The following is a 17,984-nucleotide window of genomic DNA, read 5'->3' as shown; positions in this document are numbered from 1 at the left end:
CACTGAAAAAATGGGTACTAAGGAAGAGTGGAAGGAAAAACTCTCCTCAGAGCTGATACAAAATAAAAATACACACACATTCAAAAGTTTACATGCTCTTTTTACTAGTTTCCACAACAAACTTTCCTCTTCTTCTTTAGCATTGGAGTCTATAATTTCTAGATTATGGTTACAGAAACTGTTATATTAAATGGAAAATAGAAAACTAACACTATGGCTCTCTTTAGTGACTTCACACCTGCACCCCTATGTTTAGTCACCATTATTGCTCAACAGATTCTGAACTCTCTGAGATAGAAACATTTTTGCCTGTAATTCTTCATGGCCTTAAGTATATCCTTAGCATGCAATTAATAAAAGTAAGAAGCACAGAGGAAGTGCAGAAAAGTGCTAAAGTTAAGCACTTGTGAAATCCAGTAAGAAATTAAAATGAAGTTTTGCCCATTGTTTTTAAGATATTTTCAGGACTGCTTCCAGCTCAGTCTATGTCTAAGAAGGCTTGTTATGTACTGAGAAAGAAAATGTAAAGCAGACAGCAGAAACAGGCAGGAAACAATACTTCAACTTCAGTGAAGACAGCATCAACTACAATTCCAGCATTTTATTCCCTTGAAGTTTTGGCCTGCATATCCCCTATTTGCTACGTGTCTATACATATAAAGCATAAGTAATTCAGCACTTCACAATGAAGGTGCAAATCACTGCCTGAAATTGTTCCTGTTCTCATATCCAGCCATGAGCATTCAATTATAATTCAGCATCATGAAGCAAAAGATTAACCTCTGGAACAGAGAAAGTTCATATCTTACGGTCGCCAAGGCAAAGTCACTCTCTCTTTTTTTTTTTTAAGGCTCTATCCTCACTTACAGAAATGCAAAGAAAATCAGAATGTGCCTTGGACAGTAGTTTGTAAAACATTTTCTGCAACAACAACAAAAACAAATTGGTATAAAATGTAATTTTCACCTAATTCTGGAAGTGGCCAAAGAGAAAAAATAAATCTGCACTGTCTGTACTGGCACACAATTTTCTAAATAGAATTTGACAGCATGAACAAACAATTCCTTTCTATATTTAGCAAAGAGATAAAACTGTGATTAAACATGATCTGTGCATGGTTGGTTATGCATGTTTCCACAGAAGGTTCGCAAGGCTCCTAAGTTTTATTTAAACATTGATATTGTTTCAGTTTCTAAAGCTCTTAGCTTTTCAATCAGGACCTCTCATGCTTATTTATTACTTAGCTATTATTTCAATTTTCTTGAACTTAGATCATTACTGGTGAGTCCTAACAGTAAGATTAAAGCATGATAATATACTGGTAGATGATACCAGTAGATCTTACAGACGACTTGACAATTGGAAAACCCTGATTTTTTAAAATTGTTTTCTAAACTATCTTACTTCAGACTCTATTTACTACACCATGAAATTGCTGGGAGACAGGAAGAGGAGAACATACAGTGACTTACTCCTTACATAGTACTAGATATTTGTCCCAGTTTTCAATTCCATTATTATTCTTTCCCAAGAGATGCCATTGCCACTTGAATGCTCATATTGTTCTTACCCTTTAAAATAACACAGTGGGAATGATGTTTGTAAGCCCTTGAACAGAGCAAAATATGCTCCCACACCCAGTGGGTTTTCCCTTAGTAGTGAGCACTCCAAGACAGCACTGGAGCTTGGTACTTTCTCCTGGTCATACCACGTTGCACTTGGTATTTAAAAAAAAGGGCTAAAATGTGGATTTACAATGGAAATTGAGAGGTGACACACAGTAGCTTAAGCATTTGCAAATGGGAAAAAAACCCATCAAAACCGGCTTGCAAGATCAGAAATTACTTGTGCCAAGGGATGACTAGTCAAAATTTATTGCCTTGAAAGAATAAGCGTAAGTTCGGCTGAAAAAATCTTTGCTGGCTCTCATCTAACCAATCACATAAGCACATATTAGTTCAGTTTATAATATTTATTCACACAAAAGTAATACACTATGTATTTAATTACACACACACACATACAGATACTTTTAGGTAGTTTAAACCTCATCACACCTTTTCTGTGTCCGGGTTTACCAAACAATCCAACTTAGTTGAGCTGACTTTGACGTTGCTCAGCATGGTTCCAGTTGAAACTTTGTTTGTGCTCAATGAACCTAAAAGAAGAGTGTAATATGAATGTATATGTATTCATAGAGAGTTTAGGTTTTCATAGCAAGAGCTCCTTCAGAACACTGTCTCATGCATATAAATATCTAGTTACAGAATCATAGGACCACAGAATTATTTAGGTTGGAAAAGACCTTTAATAGCATCAAGTGAAACCAGTAACCTAACACTGCCAAGTCCACCATTAAACCATGTTTTCAAATGCCCAAACGTACATGCCTTTTAAGCACCTCCAGGGATGATGACTCAACCATTTCCCTGGGCAGCCTGTGCCAATGCTTGAATAAGCCTTCCCAAAAAGAAATTTTTCCTAATATCCAATCCAAACCTCCACTGGCATAACTTGAGGTAATTTCTGTTGTCCTATTGCTTATTAGTAGGAAAGGGAGACTGATCCCCACCTCACAACTTCCTTTCAGGTAGTTGTAGATAGTGGTAAGTTCCCCCTGAACCTCCTTTTGTATACCACTTCAGTGCATATTCTGTGTACAGATACACTGTAAATTCCCATGGCAGGGGGGTTTGGACTAGGAGATCTTTAAAGATCCGTTCCAATCCAAACCATTCTGTGATTCTACATACTGGCTTCACTATCAGGAATTCTGTCATAACTTGTAATATACATATATTTGCTTCACTCTTGCAAAATATATACACACTTGCTTTTCTAGTGGTAATTTTGTAGTGACTTATAATGTGTGCATGTATTTGTTTTTACTAATAATTGTTTTGTAGTAATTTGTAATACAGAATCTCAGACTACAATCTTGAGAACCCCACAGTAACGATTTTTACACACTCATGAATTGGGTTCATGTTCATTCACAACCTCATAGGTTGTGGCTGTGACTGCTAAACTTCCTTAACTGAATTTAAAGTTCTTCATCAAGAGTTGTCACCTTGCTCTGCAAGCTGTCTGTTTTCTGTTAGAGGAAGAGAGGACATCATCTGCTCATCAAGACTCTCCATTTCTTTCCTCATTTGTGTAATAGCGTTCCGAAGACTGGCATTCTGTTCCTGCAGCTTTTTTATTTCCAAGGCAGGAATATCTTTGTACAGAGAACTTTTATCATCATACTGAAATATCTGGAAAATAAAAGTACAAGACAAAAAGAACCCTTCATTAATAAGTGACACATATTCTCTCTACACCACCACACATACAGATCCTCATACTTTCAACCCATGAACATACATGGGAGAAAAGTACTATAGACGGAGAAGAAATATATTTGTTTATTGAGGATTTTCCAGGGAAAAAAGTGCTGTACTGAGAACATTATAGGAGGAGGCACAGATGGGGAGGACCATGGCGCCAGAGCTGGCTGTGTTTTATAACTGTTGTTCTGCAGGTGTCATTTATCTCTCTTCCATGCATAGGTAACCCCTCTCCTTAAGGAACCTGCGGGCCCAATAGCAGTATTAGCAGTCTCCTTTCTGACCTGTCAAATTCTTGAAAGTGTCATTGGAGATCATCTGTTGACAATAACATTGTCTTGGTTTAAAAGACAGATATTTGCCAAGGAAGATGGGAATCTCCCTGGAATGGAAAGATCACCCCCTCCCTCCACATTATTACGACTTCGAAATTATGGGGCTTCCAGGCACAGATATGGAAAAAGGAATAACAGTTATTTACTAGACTATATATCTACATAACAAGACAAAACAAACAACAGCAACGACTAAAAGATAACCCAGTAACAGCCTTTTCCCGCCCATCCAGCAATTCCCCCTTTGGTGTAGTTACGACGACAACCGACAGGGGGCGCTGTTGGCTCGTGTCGAGGCGGAGAGGATGCAGGGACTCCCCCGGGGCTTCACGTGCAAGATCAGGACCTCCCTGGTGATGGTGGCAGCTCAAATGAGAGAGAGAGAAGAAGGATTGACTCCCCCAGGCACCCACGCGATCGGTGATCGGTCTTCGACACCGCTAACGGCAGCCGGTGCACCCTGGGAAGGGAGGCAGGGCTTTACCGCGATGTCGCACTACCGTACAAAGAGGTCCGACGGCGTTGCTGCTCCGGCTTCCGGCGGTCCTCTCTGCGGCGGTTCCGGGAGAGGGGCGGAGGGAATGACTTCCCCAGGCACCCACGTGGACTGTGCTGGTCTCCCTCGGCGCTGGCAGACGGCGAAATCCCAGTCAATGGCGGAGCCGGGACTCCCTTTCTCTCTTGCAAGCAACGGACCCACAAGCCGGCGGCAGGCAGATCTCCACGGCAGTGTTGAAAAACCGCTGCGCGGGAGAGGTCCAAAGCGAAGAAAAGCCACACGACCGTCTCTGCTCCCAACCGGGCAAAGACTACCCACCCCCAGCTAAGAAACTGCCAAAATAACTCTGCTCCCCCGCCCACCCCGCTCCCCCAGAACCACTACGACCGTATGCCAAGGCCACGTCTCTTGTCGCTGGATCGCTATCCATTCACCATCTCCCTGACAACAAATGGGAAGAAAATTCCCGGGGGGGAGGGGGGGGGGCGGGGAGGGATGGGGCGTGGGAAACAAATAAAAAAATAAATAAAGAAAAAAAAATCCCACCCCCCCAAACAAAACAAACAAAAAACCCCAAAACCAAAATAAACAAAAAATCAAAACAAAATAAACCCCAAACAAACAAACAAAAAACCCCTAAGCCCCAACAAACATAAAGAAGCTGGATGTCCTCCGCTAAACCAAAAAATGGGAAGGAGTGTATGGACTACACCCAGATAACCTGGGCAATGGACATTATCTAGAAAACACAGACATTGATTTGAAAACACGTTTCCTGGTCACTTGAAATTCCAGCACAATCTTCAGGAAAAAATATCTAGTAGGACCAATGGGATATAAAGACCAGAATATTAGGGTCCCGATATTATTTACTTTTGCTGTTTATTCATTCAAAGTATGTCTGCAAAGATTTTTAAATGTTTTGTTTGACCAATGGTAGTGTATTATAACTGGGGTTTCATCAAAACAGAGAATGTAGAATTTAGATTCTACCCCTGTAAAAATCTTCTTTCACTGACAGAAACATGTGTCATCATCCATTTAAGAAATGCAGATACTATTTGATACAGGAATATTAGAAAGCCATGCAATAGGAGAATATACACTCCTACAGTCACTAAACAAATCCTAATTCACAAGCCATCCAGATCAGATGTTTTTCACATGGAAAAGATAATGAAATGTCTTTCGAATATTTGTATCTAAATGTTGCTAAAATGTTTCTTGATGTTTAACCCTAGTCTGAAATTGTTGCAAAGCAGCAGTTCTGCCTTTTCAGAGGGCATGGCAATCCATGAGGTGCTTAAGACACTTCAGCAAAATAACGCAGTCTCAACATTTATGCCTTGCACAGCCTCAAACACTACTCCGTTTCCATCTTCTCCATCATTCCCCACTTCCTTCAGCCCCCTTATTTTCCCAGTCGTACGTTTGTTCTGCGAGTGTGATCTGAGAGTGTCATCTGGAATGCCAATGCCCTTCAAATTAAATTTCCACAGCATAAAGACAACAGCTGCCCTGCAGTTTCTTTCTCCTGCCCTAACAGTACAGGCTACACAGAAGATGAGAATAATCACTATTCTGCTTTTACAATCTCTCCAAGGCTGTTAAGGAGAGTCAGAGAGAGGCACTAGTAGGTAGCAATGCAACATCCAGATATGAATTTTGGGACCCAAGACTACATCTCAACCTGCAACATAACACATGAACCATCACAGTTTAAACCAGAAATGCAACTGTTCCAGATTTTTGTGAGTGGAAATGGGTCTAGAGAGAAAACCCTAAAAACCCTAATAAATCAGAATTACTTGAACCTCTCTTTCCTTTTCTGTGCACTTGTATGATATTATTAGCATGCTCTAGTCCAACAAACATGACCTAAATACTAAAATATAAGTTATAAGCAAGATTTTCCAGGCTGGTGTGTTTCACATCTCAGTTGCTTATTGTAAGGCCAAGAATGTCTACTGCAACATTTCTAGCACACTCCTGGGGTCTCAGACCAATTTGAAGAAAGGACCTGTATACTGAAGATACTATACTAGGGTATATTTAAATTTTAATCTTTCTTGCGTTGGTCATCTGGACCAGAGGCTAGCCAGCATACTATTCCTTCTGTAAGAGGACTCATTGACAAAAATGTCTTAGTCACTCTTCTTCTTCTGTTTGTTTGTTTACACTTCATTTTTTACGGAAAAGGTTCTAGACTAGAATAATAGACTTTTAAATTCTGTTATTTAGTTTTTTAAACACTGGCCCTTCCCATAAAAAGGAAAAAAGAGTGAAAAGGTTTTGCTGAGATGGGTACTGCTTATCCTACATGCCGAAAGTGAAAAAGCTGGAGTTTTTTAAAAACAGAAAGAAAAGAGTGACAATGAAGACAGTCTTGCCAACCACAGTTGAATAGAACAGTGAAGAGAAAGAAGAATATAAAGAATATAAAGAAGAATCCCTGCCCTGATTCTCTTGGTATCTCAATGACCAATTAGCAGATCAGTCCAGTTTGAAATGAAATGGGAAAAACTACTTGCTCCATAGCAAGTTTTTGCTAGCACTCTACTCTTATCTATAATAAAAATTGTCTTCAGGAAGCATCTTTCTGAATACAACACTTTCTGCATTCAGGAACTACTAGGCTTGCTTAGCACTGTATTTTCTTAGCAAGTTTTGGTAACATGCTCTGAACTGGTCACTGGTGAGCACCTGTAGCTGCCCAGTAGAATGCACTGCAGCATACTCCAGTCTTTTACCAAAAAGTTTTCTACTCCTAATTTGTTATCCTTCAGCATGACTTCAAACCAGCATTATGTTTGCAATTTTATATGGCTTTTAAAAATATATGCATTTTAATAGGTAGCAATGAAAGGAAAACTAGTTAGTGATACTAAAATACAAGACGTTATTTTAAACAGCTGGCATATTAGTATTTTGAAACATTGCCTTGAAATTTTAACTTTACAACTTTAAAATCTACCTTGAACTGCAACTGACATAGAACCTCAGGAATGAGGTTCCTGACATTAATTCTTCCCATTTGATTGCCATGATGGTACAGTACATTGTCACATTTTGGAGCAACTGTCTATATCCAGCTCGCTCCTTTTGCCAGTGAGCAATGAATGAGAGCCATAATTAAGACCATGACACCTAATCTATGTGTATTCCAGGCTAGATATGTCCGTATTTTGAATGAAACATATGAAACAGATGAACTGCTTACAGTAAGTCCAGTGGGAACAAGGCCCATAAGGCTGTTATCTTAGAATGAATTAATCTGTGTCTACATTAAGTGTTGTCTAACCTGTTTCTCCCCTTCAGGTGAAATACTGTGATTAAACGATGCTTCTTGTATTGTCTGTTCTCTCTCAACAGTGAAAGCAGAAAGAAAAGTCTTCACTTCATGCAACCTGTAGTCTGTTTTCTGTAGATCAGCTTCAATCTAGGATGGAGGGAAAGGAGGGGAGGCAAAGGATGTCAGTAGCTCAAGGACAAAGGGATGGAGAAAAGAAAAGGAAAGGTAAGGAAGGGAAAGGAAAACGAAAAGGGAAGTAAAAAGAAAAAGAAGGAAATCAAAGATACTTTAAATCATAGCACAGGGACTTAAGCACATCCCTTTTGGCTCTGTCAAAAACTGCCTTAACAGACAAATAATTTAGCTTCATTGTCTTACCTTCTTTATGTGAAATGGAACATGCTGATTTATCTCTCACATGTGTTCACATGCTACAGTTATTGATGCCTATGAATCACTTTGGAAAGACAATGATAAAATAGAACACTAGAGTAAATGCCAGCATTCTGAACTTCACAAACAAGTGTTTCCTCTGTACCTGTGAGTTCACAGGGCAACCAGGCATTGAGAATTGTTAGACCATTGTGCAATAGTCTCAAAACAATAAACATGTATTTAATTTTTCAGAAGCAGAAGTTTATACACTACACAAAATAGGGTTTTTTTTCCACACAAAAATACCCAAGAGTTTTCCAGGACTAATATTGTTCCCTTGATAGAATTCAAGTGGTACTCTGATCTGAAATTCTTTCTGTCCTGGGGCTGCTCTAAGAGAGATCTTTTGCTACAATGGCAAAGGAAAAGCATCTCTCAAGACGACTTGATTATGTGGAAAGGGAGAAAAGGCCACTATTAGAGAGAGTTCATGGCAATTAATCTGGCCTCTGGTCAAATACATGGGATGAACTGCTGTGCATAATTCAGAATTACTGTTTTACAGATATTTGAAAGAAGGCTAAAGACATACTTCCCTGAGAAACATCATGGTGGAAAGACTCCATAGCTCTCTATGCAATAAATGATTTCTTAAACAGTGTTAATTTGAAATTCTTACCTCCTCTCTTGATGAAGACAGTCTGTGTGTTAGATCCTCTGATTTCTGATACGAATTACATTCAGCTTTCTCACAGAGTTGCTGCCATTTCAGTTCTGTTTGCATTTTACTCTGTTTCAGAATCCATTCTTGCTCAGCTGCCAGAGACGGTTGTTGTTCATACCTATGATACACAGAGCAAAGCTGTTGATTTCAGCAGAATAAATACTAAGGAGGTTTTGTGGATATTTTTGTTGTTTGTTTGGGTCTGGTTTTGTTTTGTTTAATCCAGCTTTGTTTATTGTCCTCATCTTCTTTCCTTGTTGTATTTTACAAATTATCGATTTTATTTTATTCTATTCTACTCTCAGCATTTTACAGAACAAAAGCATTTTAATTGCTTAGAGCTCAGTAGTCTCTGAGGGTCTATCTATATGCATATTTAGAATCAGCTTTGGAGGTCACCACAACTCAAGTGGCATAAACTGCCTTCAATACCAATACTGCTCTCAGTACTTCCATCCAAAGCATGTTTCCGTTTTGCTGATATCAGAAATGAGATACAGAAGAGCTAGGAATTAAAATTGCTGCATTGTCGGGGCAAAATTTCTAGGCTAAAAGGCTGCTGCATTTACATACCTTGAAAACACAGTGTAGAAAGAGAAGAGATAGAGGGCGCAAGTATTAGAAACTGAAACAGTATTAGAGATATCTAATCAAGAACTCAGGTCAGAAAACTGCAAAGATCAAAGGTTTCTTCTGAAGTGCCATCAGAGTTTAAACTGCATGACACAGAGTAAGCAACATGCGCAAATTTACATTTAATAAGTATACATGCAGTTGTGTTTCTTTTGTTCTTGCTGAGTGAACAGCAGTTGGTCATGCATTCTTTATAGTCAAGACTGCAGTAGGACAAAGTGGTTTTAGATCCATTACTACAGCAGTGTCCTTTAAAGAACACCCAAGACAAGTAAACCAAACCAGAAACTAAACTTGAATCGTGCAATATTCAAGATGCAGGAATCCATGGATACCTCTAATGGCCAGGTAACCTTTTGCTACCCTAAAGGTAAAGTTTATAGGCAGAAATAATTTATTTTATTACACAAAAACCAACACAGCTAGAAAAAGATGGCAAACTTCTAGGCATACAAGCCCTCTTCCTGAAAGTTTGCCTGTTTTTCTCAATGGTATTGAGTTGGTTAAATGTGAGGGGTTTTTTCACCTCTACCTATATAACTTGGTTTTTCAAATTATTAAGGTATCAATTACAACAGCACTGAAGCAAGTGGACATGGGCATCAGAGAAAAATCCAAGTAATGCTGGATGATGATAAGTGAAGACTGCACATACAGAGAATAGAGATTTTTGAAGAGTGAATTTCTCATTACTAGCCTTGGAAGGATGACAGAGGTCTTTCAAATACCCATATACAGTTCTTGGTTGCATAGGAAAAAAACCAGTCACTATGAACACTATGAATGCATACCACAAATACCCATGCTTCCTGCTATCCTGGAAACAGTGCAACACATAGGTGGAAGAAAACAGCAAAAACAACAGTCATCTTTTCATGTGTTTCACACATGAATCACTTTAGATTATAATACACTCATTCATTCTGTGAGTAAAGGGTAACAGCTTAAAATAAGTTACCTTAACCTCATGGGACAGAACTAAGTAACCCTTTTCAACTGTCTGCTTGTGAAACTCACATTCTCTCTTTTTAATTTCCGCATCAAATTCAGGAAGCACTTCCTACAAAGGGAGTAACAGATGGGTAACACTAGAACAATGGTGCTGATGGAAACACTGGACTGTCTCAGACCTTTCAAACACTGTACGAGGAGTTTAATAATTGTATAATCTTTCTCCATTCTAGTAAGAATCAGAATGTGCTGAATGAAACCTGTCATTTGGTCTATAATAGGTCCCCTAAGGCGACTTGTACAGCAAAGCGGAATTTAAGGAAACACATCAGCCAGACAGTATCCTTTGCAAAAAAAAGATCAGATTTCATAACCACTGGGAAGAGAGAAGAGAAAAAACCCCTTGTTTTACAAAACCCCCCACCATCTTACAGACATTAAAGTTCAATTCCTTTGCAGCCATCTGAGCACCCGTAATATGTCAAAGACTATGCACTGCAGAAATAACTGAACTTTATTTTCATTTCTAGAGGAGCAGAAAGGTGCTATATCTCCCCAGTGCTAAAAGTTATGGATATTTTTTATTTATTTATTTTTAAAAACTTTTTTGAATATAAAATAAAAAATCTTAACAGAAGTTAAATGTAGATTCGAAGCACATGAATAAAGGGATATTGATTATTAGGTACAATCTACTATAAGTTGCACGCAACTTATATAACAGATATGGATCTAGTGGTGATAAAAATTTAACTGTTTCCCTCTGGCTTTGCAGAATGGCAATAGAAACAGCATAAGAAGTAGGCAGTAAGAAATCACATGAAAAAAATTTAAAGGTACATCATAGAGACATCTATTCACTAGTCAGCTTTTTGTTTAAGTTAAGCAAAACAATTCAGTACTATTAGAAGCGAGAGTTTTGGCTGCAGTCAAGAGGCCTTTAAAGTGTATACTTGCAGAACTACTAAAGAGTTAAGAAACTAGAGCCTTACTGAAAAGTTGCTAGAAAAATACTACCACGTTTCCACTCTGAAGATGAAGTGACAAGAGGGCTGCTGGGAGAAAGGATACTATGGGAAAGACTTCTTCCCTTCCTCCCCGCCTTGCTCCCCTTATAGCCATTGAATTTGAATTTAAAGGAAAGGAATAAAAACAGTCATATTGTTTGTCATACTTGGGAAAACAAAAATCTGTTGTTAGAAGACTTTACCGTTCAATCCCAAGTATGAACAGTACTACAGAACGGATATTCTACTGTGAAATTCTTCCAAAGTAACATTGCAAGTTATTCCAAAACATAGAAATTAAAGACACCAGTAAAGATACCACTGAAGAAGTGTCAAATTGTTGCTTCACCTATGTTTTGTAAGTGTATGAAAAGCTCTTCATAAAGAAGCCACAGATTTTCCAGGAAATGAAATGGTTGCAGTGAGCTGCCATCCAGTAGCTAAATGATAAAGTATTTTTAAAAGTGTTTGAGAGAAACTACTTTGATGAATTAAATTGATAAATCACAACTGAAAACGAGAATAAGATCACAAGGGATTTTGTCTCACTGATACAAAATCATGTTCGTTTAGGGGGAATAACTGCAGGAGATCCAGTGGCAAGCATGGAAGATGTGCTTCTTTAGTTGTAAGCATAAACAATGGAGATAACTTTTTTCTTCTCCAGTATGAAATCATGAGTATTAGATGAGCAGCCTTATGCTTGTGGACAGCAGCTAATCAGCTTTATCGTTACAGTTCACCACACAATACACCGTAACTTCCAAACCAAGCCAGTTACCAAATATTGTTCAGGTTCCATACTTCTTCAGGTAGGTTCATAAACTGTCTTTGGGAAGCCCACAGGAAAGAGAGTCCTGGATGAAGATTCGTTATTTTAGCAGGACTACTATACTGAGGGCAGCGAAACCTGGATTGGCAGGTGTTGGGTGGAAGATGCAACTGCCTAACAATACCCCTTCCATTAATATTACATATTGGTTCGGTCAACAGGCCAAAAATTAAGTGTTCTAACGACTAAACACATTCATATGTAAATTAGTAAAAGTAATTCCAATATCAAATACATTTTTATACACAAAGAAGGAAAGTTTTGCTATTCTTTAAAGTTTGTTATATAGAAAGAGGTGGTATAATGCCTCCCTAGAGTATCACAGTTGAAGACCAAATTTCACTGTTAGTAAGATGATCCTTTTATGGTGAAATGATAGGAATATAAGAAGGAGAAGGGGAAAAAAAGCGCCTTGTAATTAGGAGTATGATAAACAGTGTACATTTATCCATCTAGCCTAAGGCTACCTCTGCTTTCTAGATGCTGACCTTTCCTGTAGTTTCAAGGTTAACAAATTTAGCAGTGTGCTTATTACAAAAAATAATCTTACACAATCTCACATTACTAAGCATATTCTTAGCAGTTCCTTACAAGGGGCAGCTGTCAAACAAGCATAGCAACAGCTACTACACAAGCACGGCATAATTTTCTAAACTGTAATTACAAATGTAATCCGTTTTTAGAGGACCAAAACAATAAGCAAAAAAAAAAAAAAAAAAAAGCTTATACAACTACAGCAATGTTAAACCACAACATGCTAATTAAAAAAGATAAAATTGAAAAAATGATTGGTAGATGGGATTGCAGCAACACAACATCACTTGTCCAACATTCTTATACCAGTTTTCGACATCAGTGTCTTCCAGTTCTTGAATCTTTTGCTCCATGTGAAGTTTCAGGTTCACATAATCCTCATGCAGATGATCTATGTGGCTATTCCTAGAGTTATAAACAAAAATAAATTTACATTAAAAGGCATGAGGGATCCACACGTGAAAGTTTTTGAACAATAACACATAAGTATTAAGGGAAGATGTTACAATTTCCTAAAGAAACCGTCAACATAACATCTTTTTCTCATAATTTAGTGGAAACCAATTATAACAGTATATGTTATTTCCCAAAACAATCCTTCAAAAGGTTAGTTGCATACAGAATATAGAGGATCTGCTAAAAAGTAGTGCAAGACCTCCACTGAAGTATGAGTTCCTCCTCCACTCAAAAATGTCTGTTACATATGAAAAAATTGCAAAACAATGGCTGATTAGCAGATATCTAATATTTTAGATACATTTAAAAAATAGAAGCTGCTCTGTATCTTTTCCATTCCTCTCCCAGTACTTTTAATTGCTATCAACAAAAAAGTTTCTCTGAGATCCAGTGGAAGAATACCAGTAACGTCAGGATTTCAAACAAATCTGAGGAGCTGATACTGGTACCAAGACCAGTTAAGTTCTCTAATGGTACACTGAACCTTTTAAGCTCTGTATTAATCCCTGCAAGACTTAACAGGTTTGCTGCAGCCTGTCACGCAGCCAAACAAACCTAGACTGCTATCGTGCTGTTCTGCAACCTTCTATTTACTTTCAACTCTATATTACCATATTTTTATGTAGCTGAATGACCATTGCATTTGATAAGACTGATCATATAATACTTACAGAGACAAAACTCTGAACTAGAACTGGAGAGTCACAAACAACTAAACGCATATTCACTTTCATATTCTGCTACATTTTGCTTTTAAATTTACACTTCACCTGAATTAATCTGAATCCTATAGCCAGCACTTATGCATACAAACCAAGTCTATCCGAAGCGCTGGCTCAGTGTAGTCTAGACATGCATTTTTACACCTCTCTTGTTCATCCCAAAACTCTTAAGGGCAAGGCAGATCAGAAGAATGATTGCTGTACTGTGATCAGTATCCAGCTCAGCCTGGCAAAGAAATTTAAGAGACTCAGGCTTCTCCTTCCATTCCCAAAGGATATGCTCCATGTAAAATTCCTGAACTGGCTTTAAATGAATTTGCATATATACCACACTAACATCAGGCATTTAGTAACCTTGATAAATTCCAGAGTCTTGCCCAGATCACCCACAGTAATTAAAAAAAGTAATTTAAAACTTAGCCAGCCATCTCTACATTATAAATGTAGTTTGATCCAGAACCGTTTACAGCACTTTACAACAATTACCATTTTAAGCAGAGAATAATCCCAAAGAGACTGTTATTTCCGAAGACAGTATTTCCATTAAACAAGAATTATGTGCAGATGGAACTCAGGAAACAAGCATTTATTCCCTTCACCCTGCAAGCTGCACACATATTTCTCTTTTCTTCAAGATATGTATGATGAGTCAAGTCACAGTTCAGCCTTCTTTTTTATTAACAATATTAACTGCTGTGTCCGATTTGTCTGCTTTTAGTTTAAAAAGAAAATAAACAGGAGAGCCTGTGCTTTTACAGGCAAGTCCTTTACTTGCTTCACATCCATTTCTTCCTATTGTTTATTCTCCCTATTTACCTCATATCTAATTATAAATTCCGTAGAAGGAAAAAACCAACATTGTTTTTAAGAAGTATGGGTGCTTTAAAAAAAATTGTTATTTCTGCTCAGCTCTCTACAGAGATTTGGGACAATCTCTGGAGTCAATACAGCTTCTCTCACTGTAGAGAATTATTCTGTGTCACTGATTACAGATAATCCCTTCTGAATAGGCAGAGATGTAGAGAACAAATTGGACAAGCATGCCTTTCAAATAGCAGCTCTTGGATCTCTTTAAACGAAAGAGAGATTTTCAAACCAGCAAATGCTATGCAAAATCTCTATGCTAAAGGATGTCACAATTTAAATAATGTTTTTCTTCACAAACAAACTAGACAACTCTAGTTCTCTGGGATCAAAAAATGAGTCTCTGATCATTGGATGTGAGAAGCATAAAAAAATTCAAGCTTTCGCTTCCCATGTATACCAAGGAAGAAACCCTGCTAAAGAACACAATCATCTGATGGTCTTTTAATTCTGCTGGCCAAGATTTCACATATATCCCTAAGTCAATTAAAACAATGTTTTCTCTTCATATTCTGATTCTTGTTGGCAGTGTTCAAATCATGCTACCATGCACAGATAATGCAAGTACTATCTTCTTCATTTGGGTAGGGAGAAGTAGATGATTTTTTAAAAAGTCACTATCGTGGATATTCATGGACAGTACTGCCTCCCTGCCTATAAAATGCAACACTAAGAAAGATCTGCTCTTTCTGTATCACACTTCCAGCTACAGTTGCTCCAAATGTACCAGGTGGCTACCACAGTTAAAAAGATTAACTAAATCTGAAGTGCACAGAGGGAGAAAAAGGCAATCGAGTGTCGGCAAAAGAAAACACTGCCAACCGAACAGCCGGCTGGCCGGAAGCAGATCCCACAAGGAAGGATTCCATGGAGGGCCCAGAGGGTCAGATGTTCTGAGGCAGAGGAGCAGATGACAGGCAGACTGTCGAGTTCAAATCCGTTAGATGAAGGCAATAGAGAGCAGCACAAGAAAATACTTTGGACTCAGGGACAGCACAAGAGAGGACACTTAGCAGGAAGGGTGCAGAAAGACAGTGGGTCCCCAGAGCGAGAAGAGGGCGCGAGATGCGCAAGGCGACGCGTCGGGAGCTCCGAAGGACAACCTGCGGCACAATGGGATGCTGTGCGACCGCACTGCCTTCTGGTGGAGAAGTCCAGTCGCGACTGGCCTCCTGAAGACATGAACCTCCACGTCCCTCCGCTCACGGCTGTAGGCCGCGTCTCTCTCGATAGCCGCGGCGGGCGGGGCCGTGCCGAGAGGCGGGCCCGTCTCCATGGGGCCCGCGGCGCCACCGTTAGGCCTCTGCCGCTCCGCCCACTCTCGACTGCGAGCCGCCTCGTCTCCGGCCCTCGCTCAGCGAGGCAGCAGCGCCAGCCCCCGTCTGTCTCCTCTACTGCTCAACTAGCCGGCGCTTCTCGGTTCCTCGCATTGCATTCACTTGCAGGCACCCGGCAGCGTATTCTCGCCTCCTCACATTCTCCCCGTTCCATCCTCACTACTCTCACACAGCAGCCCCTTCTCTGCATCGTGTGAGCACGGGCACCCTCCTTTGCAGCCCCGGTCTTATTTAGTAAGAGACCCTTCTCCCAAAACACAGCTACTACTTGTCCCATGCTCTCAGATCTCACTCTCTTGTTCACTTGTCTTCCTATACATTTTGTTTATCCAGCTGTTAAGTATTAAACAACTTCTCCTTAGTGCAGATTAGGAAGGAGACTCTTGGCCCTTTTCAAGTTCGGCCATTACGGATGTGAACAAACTTCCCATCCTCTCTGAACTGCCGCTGCATCATGCGAAAACCTTTAAAAAGCTTGTAAAACAAACTCAGGCCAACTGCAACACAAGATCATGCAGCACAGATAAATAAATTCTGCTACCAAGGCACTTAATTATTAAAAACTTGTCTTGGTTTGAAAGACAGGTGTCTGCTAAGGAAGGCAGGAGCCTCCCTTGGAATGGCAATGCAACCCCCCTTCCCTCCGAGTTATTGTAATTTTGAAATCAAGGGGCTTTTAGGCAAAGATATGGGAAATAGGAATAACAGTTCTTTACTATTATGTATCTATATGTGTATAACAAGGCAAACGAACAACAATAACCATGGCAGTAACAGCAAACAATCACAAACCCAGTCCCAGCCTTCTCGGCTGCCAGGCCCTTTCCCCTCGGGTGCAGTTCCGCTCGCAGCCGGCAGGGGCGCTGGCGGCTCCCGGTGAGCAGGGCAGGTGCGATGGCTCCCCCGCGGCTGCAGGGGGCGCTCCGGAGCGAGCTCGGGGAGCACACGGCTCTGGTGCCCTGGGATCCCGGGGAAGGATGGAACAAAGGAGCTTCACAAAGCCCTGGGCAGCCGATCCCGGTGTCCAGCCGGAACCTCCGGAACAGCAGGCTGGAACGGCAGGCTGGAATGGCAGGCTGGAATGGCAGGGACGAGCACAAATCTCGGGTGGCAGATGAGATGCATCCAAACAGCGGAGCTGCGGTGGGAACCCCCCAGAGGTCTGGGCAGGCAGGGCGAGCACGGCCACAACATAGCAAAGGCTCAAAGTAACAGTGGGGAGCAACGGTGGGGACAGGGTGGCCACAGCCCGGCTCCCCGCGGGGCAGGGAAGGCGGTCTTGGGATCCCGGGGTTTCTCTGGCAGAAGGAATAAAAGCAGCCGAAGAAGCAGCCTCTCTCTCTGTCCGAACGCTGGGAACTGACTGTCCACCAACCCAAGTGAAAAAGAGTAATCAGATGCACCCCAGCCCTGTAGCCAGGCCTTCTGTTTTTCTTAACTATCCAGCAATAAGTCCCCCTAGCAACACCTATGGGGAAAACTCCTTTAACAGAAAAAAAACCCAGGAAAACTCCTAAACCCCCAAAACCACTGTATCCATCAACTAAACTGCATTACACTGTCTGGGTGAGACAGAGGAAGATGTAACACATGAACCAGGCCTAAAGCATGATTTTCCCTTAGTCACTCTAGATGACTTGCTTGTCTGGAAGTCATGAGGCAAACTTCCTGTAATGTTCTGTCACTTTTCTGTTTTTCTAGATCATATAAACAGCTTTTGCCTTCCAGAAACTTGAATGTCGCACCCAAATGATATCTGAAGTACACTAATTTAGAGAAGATAGAGTATTATCAGTAGTTCTTACAGATCTTTCCTCATGTCATCAGAAGAGAATTGTGTGTCCTAGCCCCACAGCGGTTAAAGAAAGAAGGGGTTTATTTTCAGCAGTAACTAAAAATGAAAATTAGAATCAGAACTAACAATTTGACTTTTGAAATAAAGCAAGTTCCATTTAGCTAATTATAATTTCAGAATACTGCAATTATTAAAGGGATTTAGTTCATTTATTTATATGAATCACCTCTGGTTTAAAATACAATGGTGAAAACCAGCTTCAAAAGATTTTCTACATCTGAGCACACAAAAATTATAGC

At 39.9% G+C, this 17,984-nt stretch overlaps 1 protein-coding gene across 1 annotated transcript in view; it reads right to left on the bottom strand.

Moving 5' to 3' along the window:
- CCDC57 (coiled-coil domain containing 57) overlaps positions 1 to 15,829 on the bottom strand; it is a 32,761-nt gene extending 16,932 nt beyond the window's left edge. Inside the window, exons 1-6 of the mRNA XM_069032909.1 lie at positions 15,657 to 15,829; positions 12,818 to 12,916; positions 8,510 to 8,672; positions 7,465 to 7,602; positions 3,071 to 3,257; positions 2,058 to 2,158 (exon numbers count right to left, since the gene is read on the bottom strand). Coding sequence (XP_068889010.1) covers positions 2,058 to 2,158; positions 3,071 to 3,257; positions 7,465 to 7,602; positions 8,510 to 8,672; positions 12,818 to 12,916; positions 15,657 to 15,829 — 861 coding nt within the window. The remainder of the gene's footprint in view (positions 1 to 2,057; positions 2,159 to 3,070; positions 3,258 to 7,464; positions 7,603 to 8,509; positions 8,673 to 12,817; positions 12,917 to 15,656) is intronic.
- Between the last annotated feature and the right edge of the window lie 2,155 nt (positions 15,830 to 17,984).

Source organism: Aphelocoma coerulescens, chromosome 18, assembly GCF_041296385.1.
Source record: "Aphelocoma coerulescens isolate FSJ_1873_10779 chromosome 18, UR_Acoe_1.0, whole genome shotgun sequence".
Taxonomy (NCBI): domain Eukaryota; kingdom Metazoa; phylum Chordata; class Aves; order Passeriformes; family Corvidae; genus Aphelocoma; species Aphelocoma coerulescens.
Note: the sequence above shows the minus strand (reverse complement) of the source record. Positions and strands in the feature narration are given on the sequence as shown.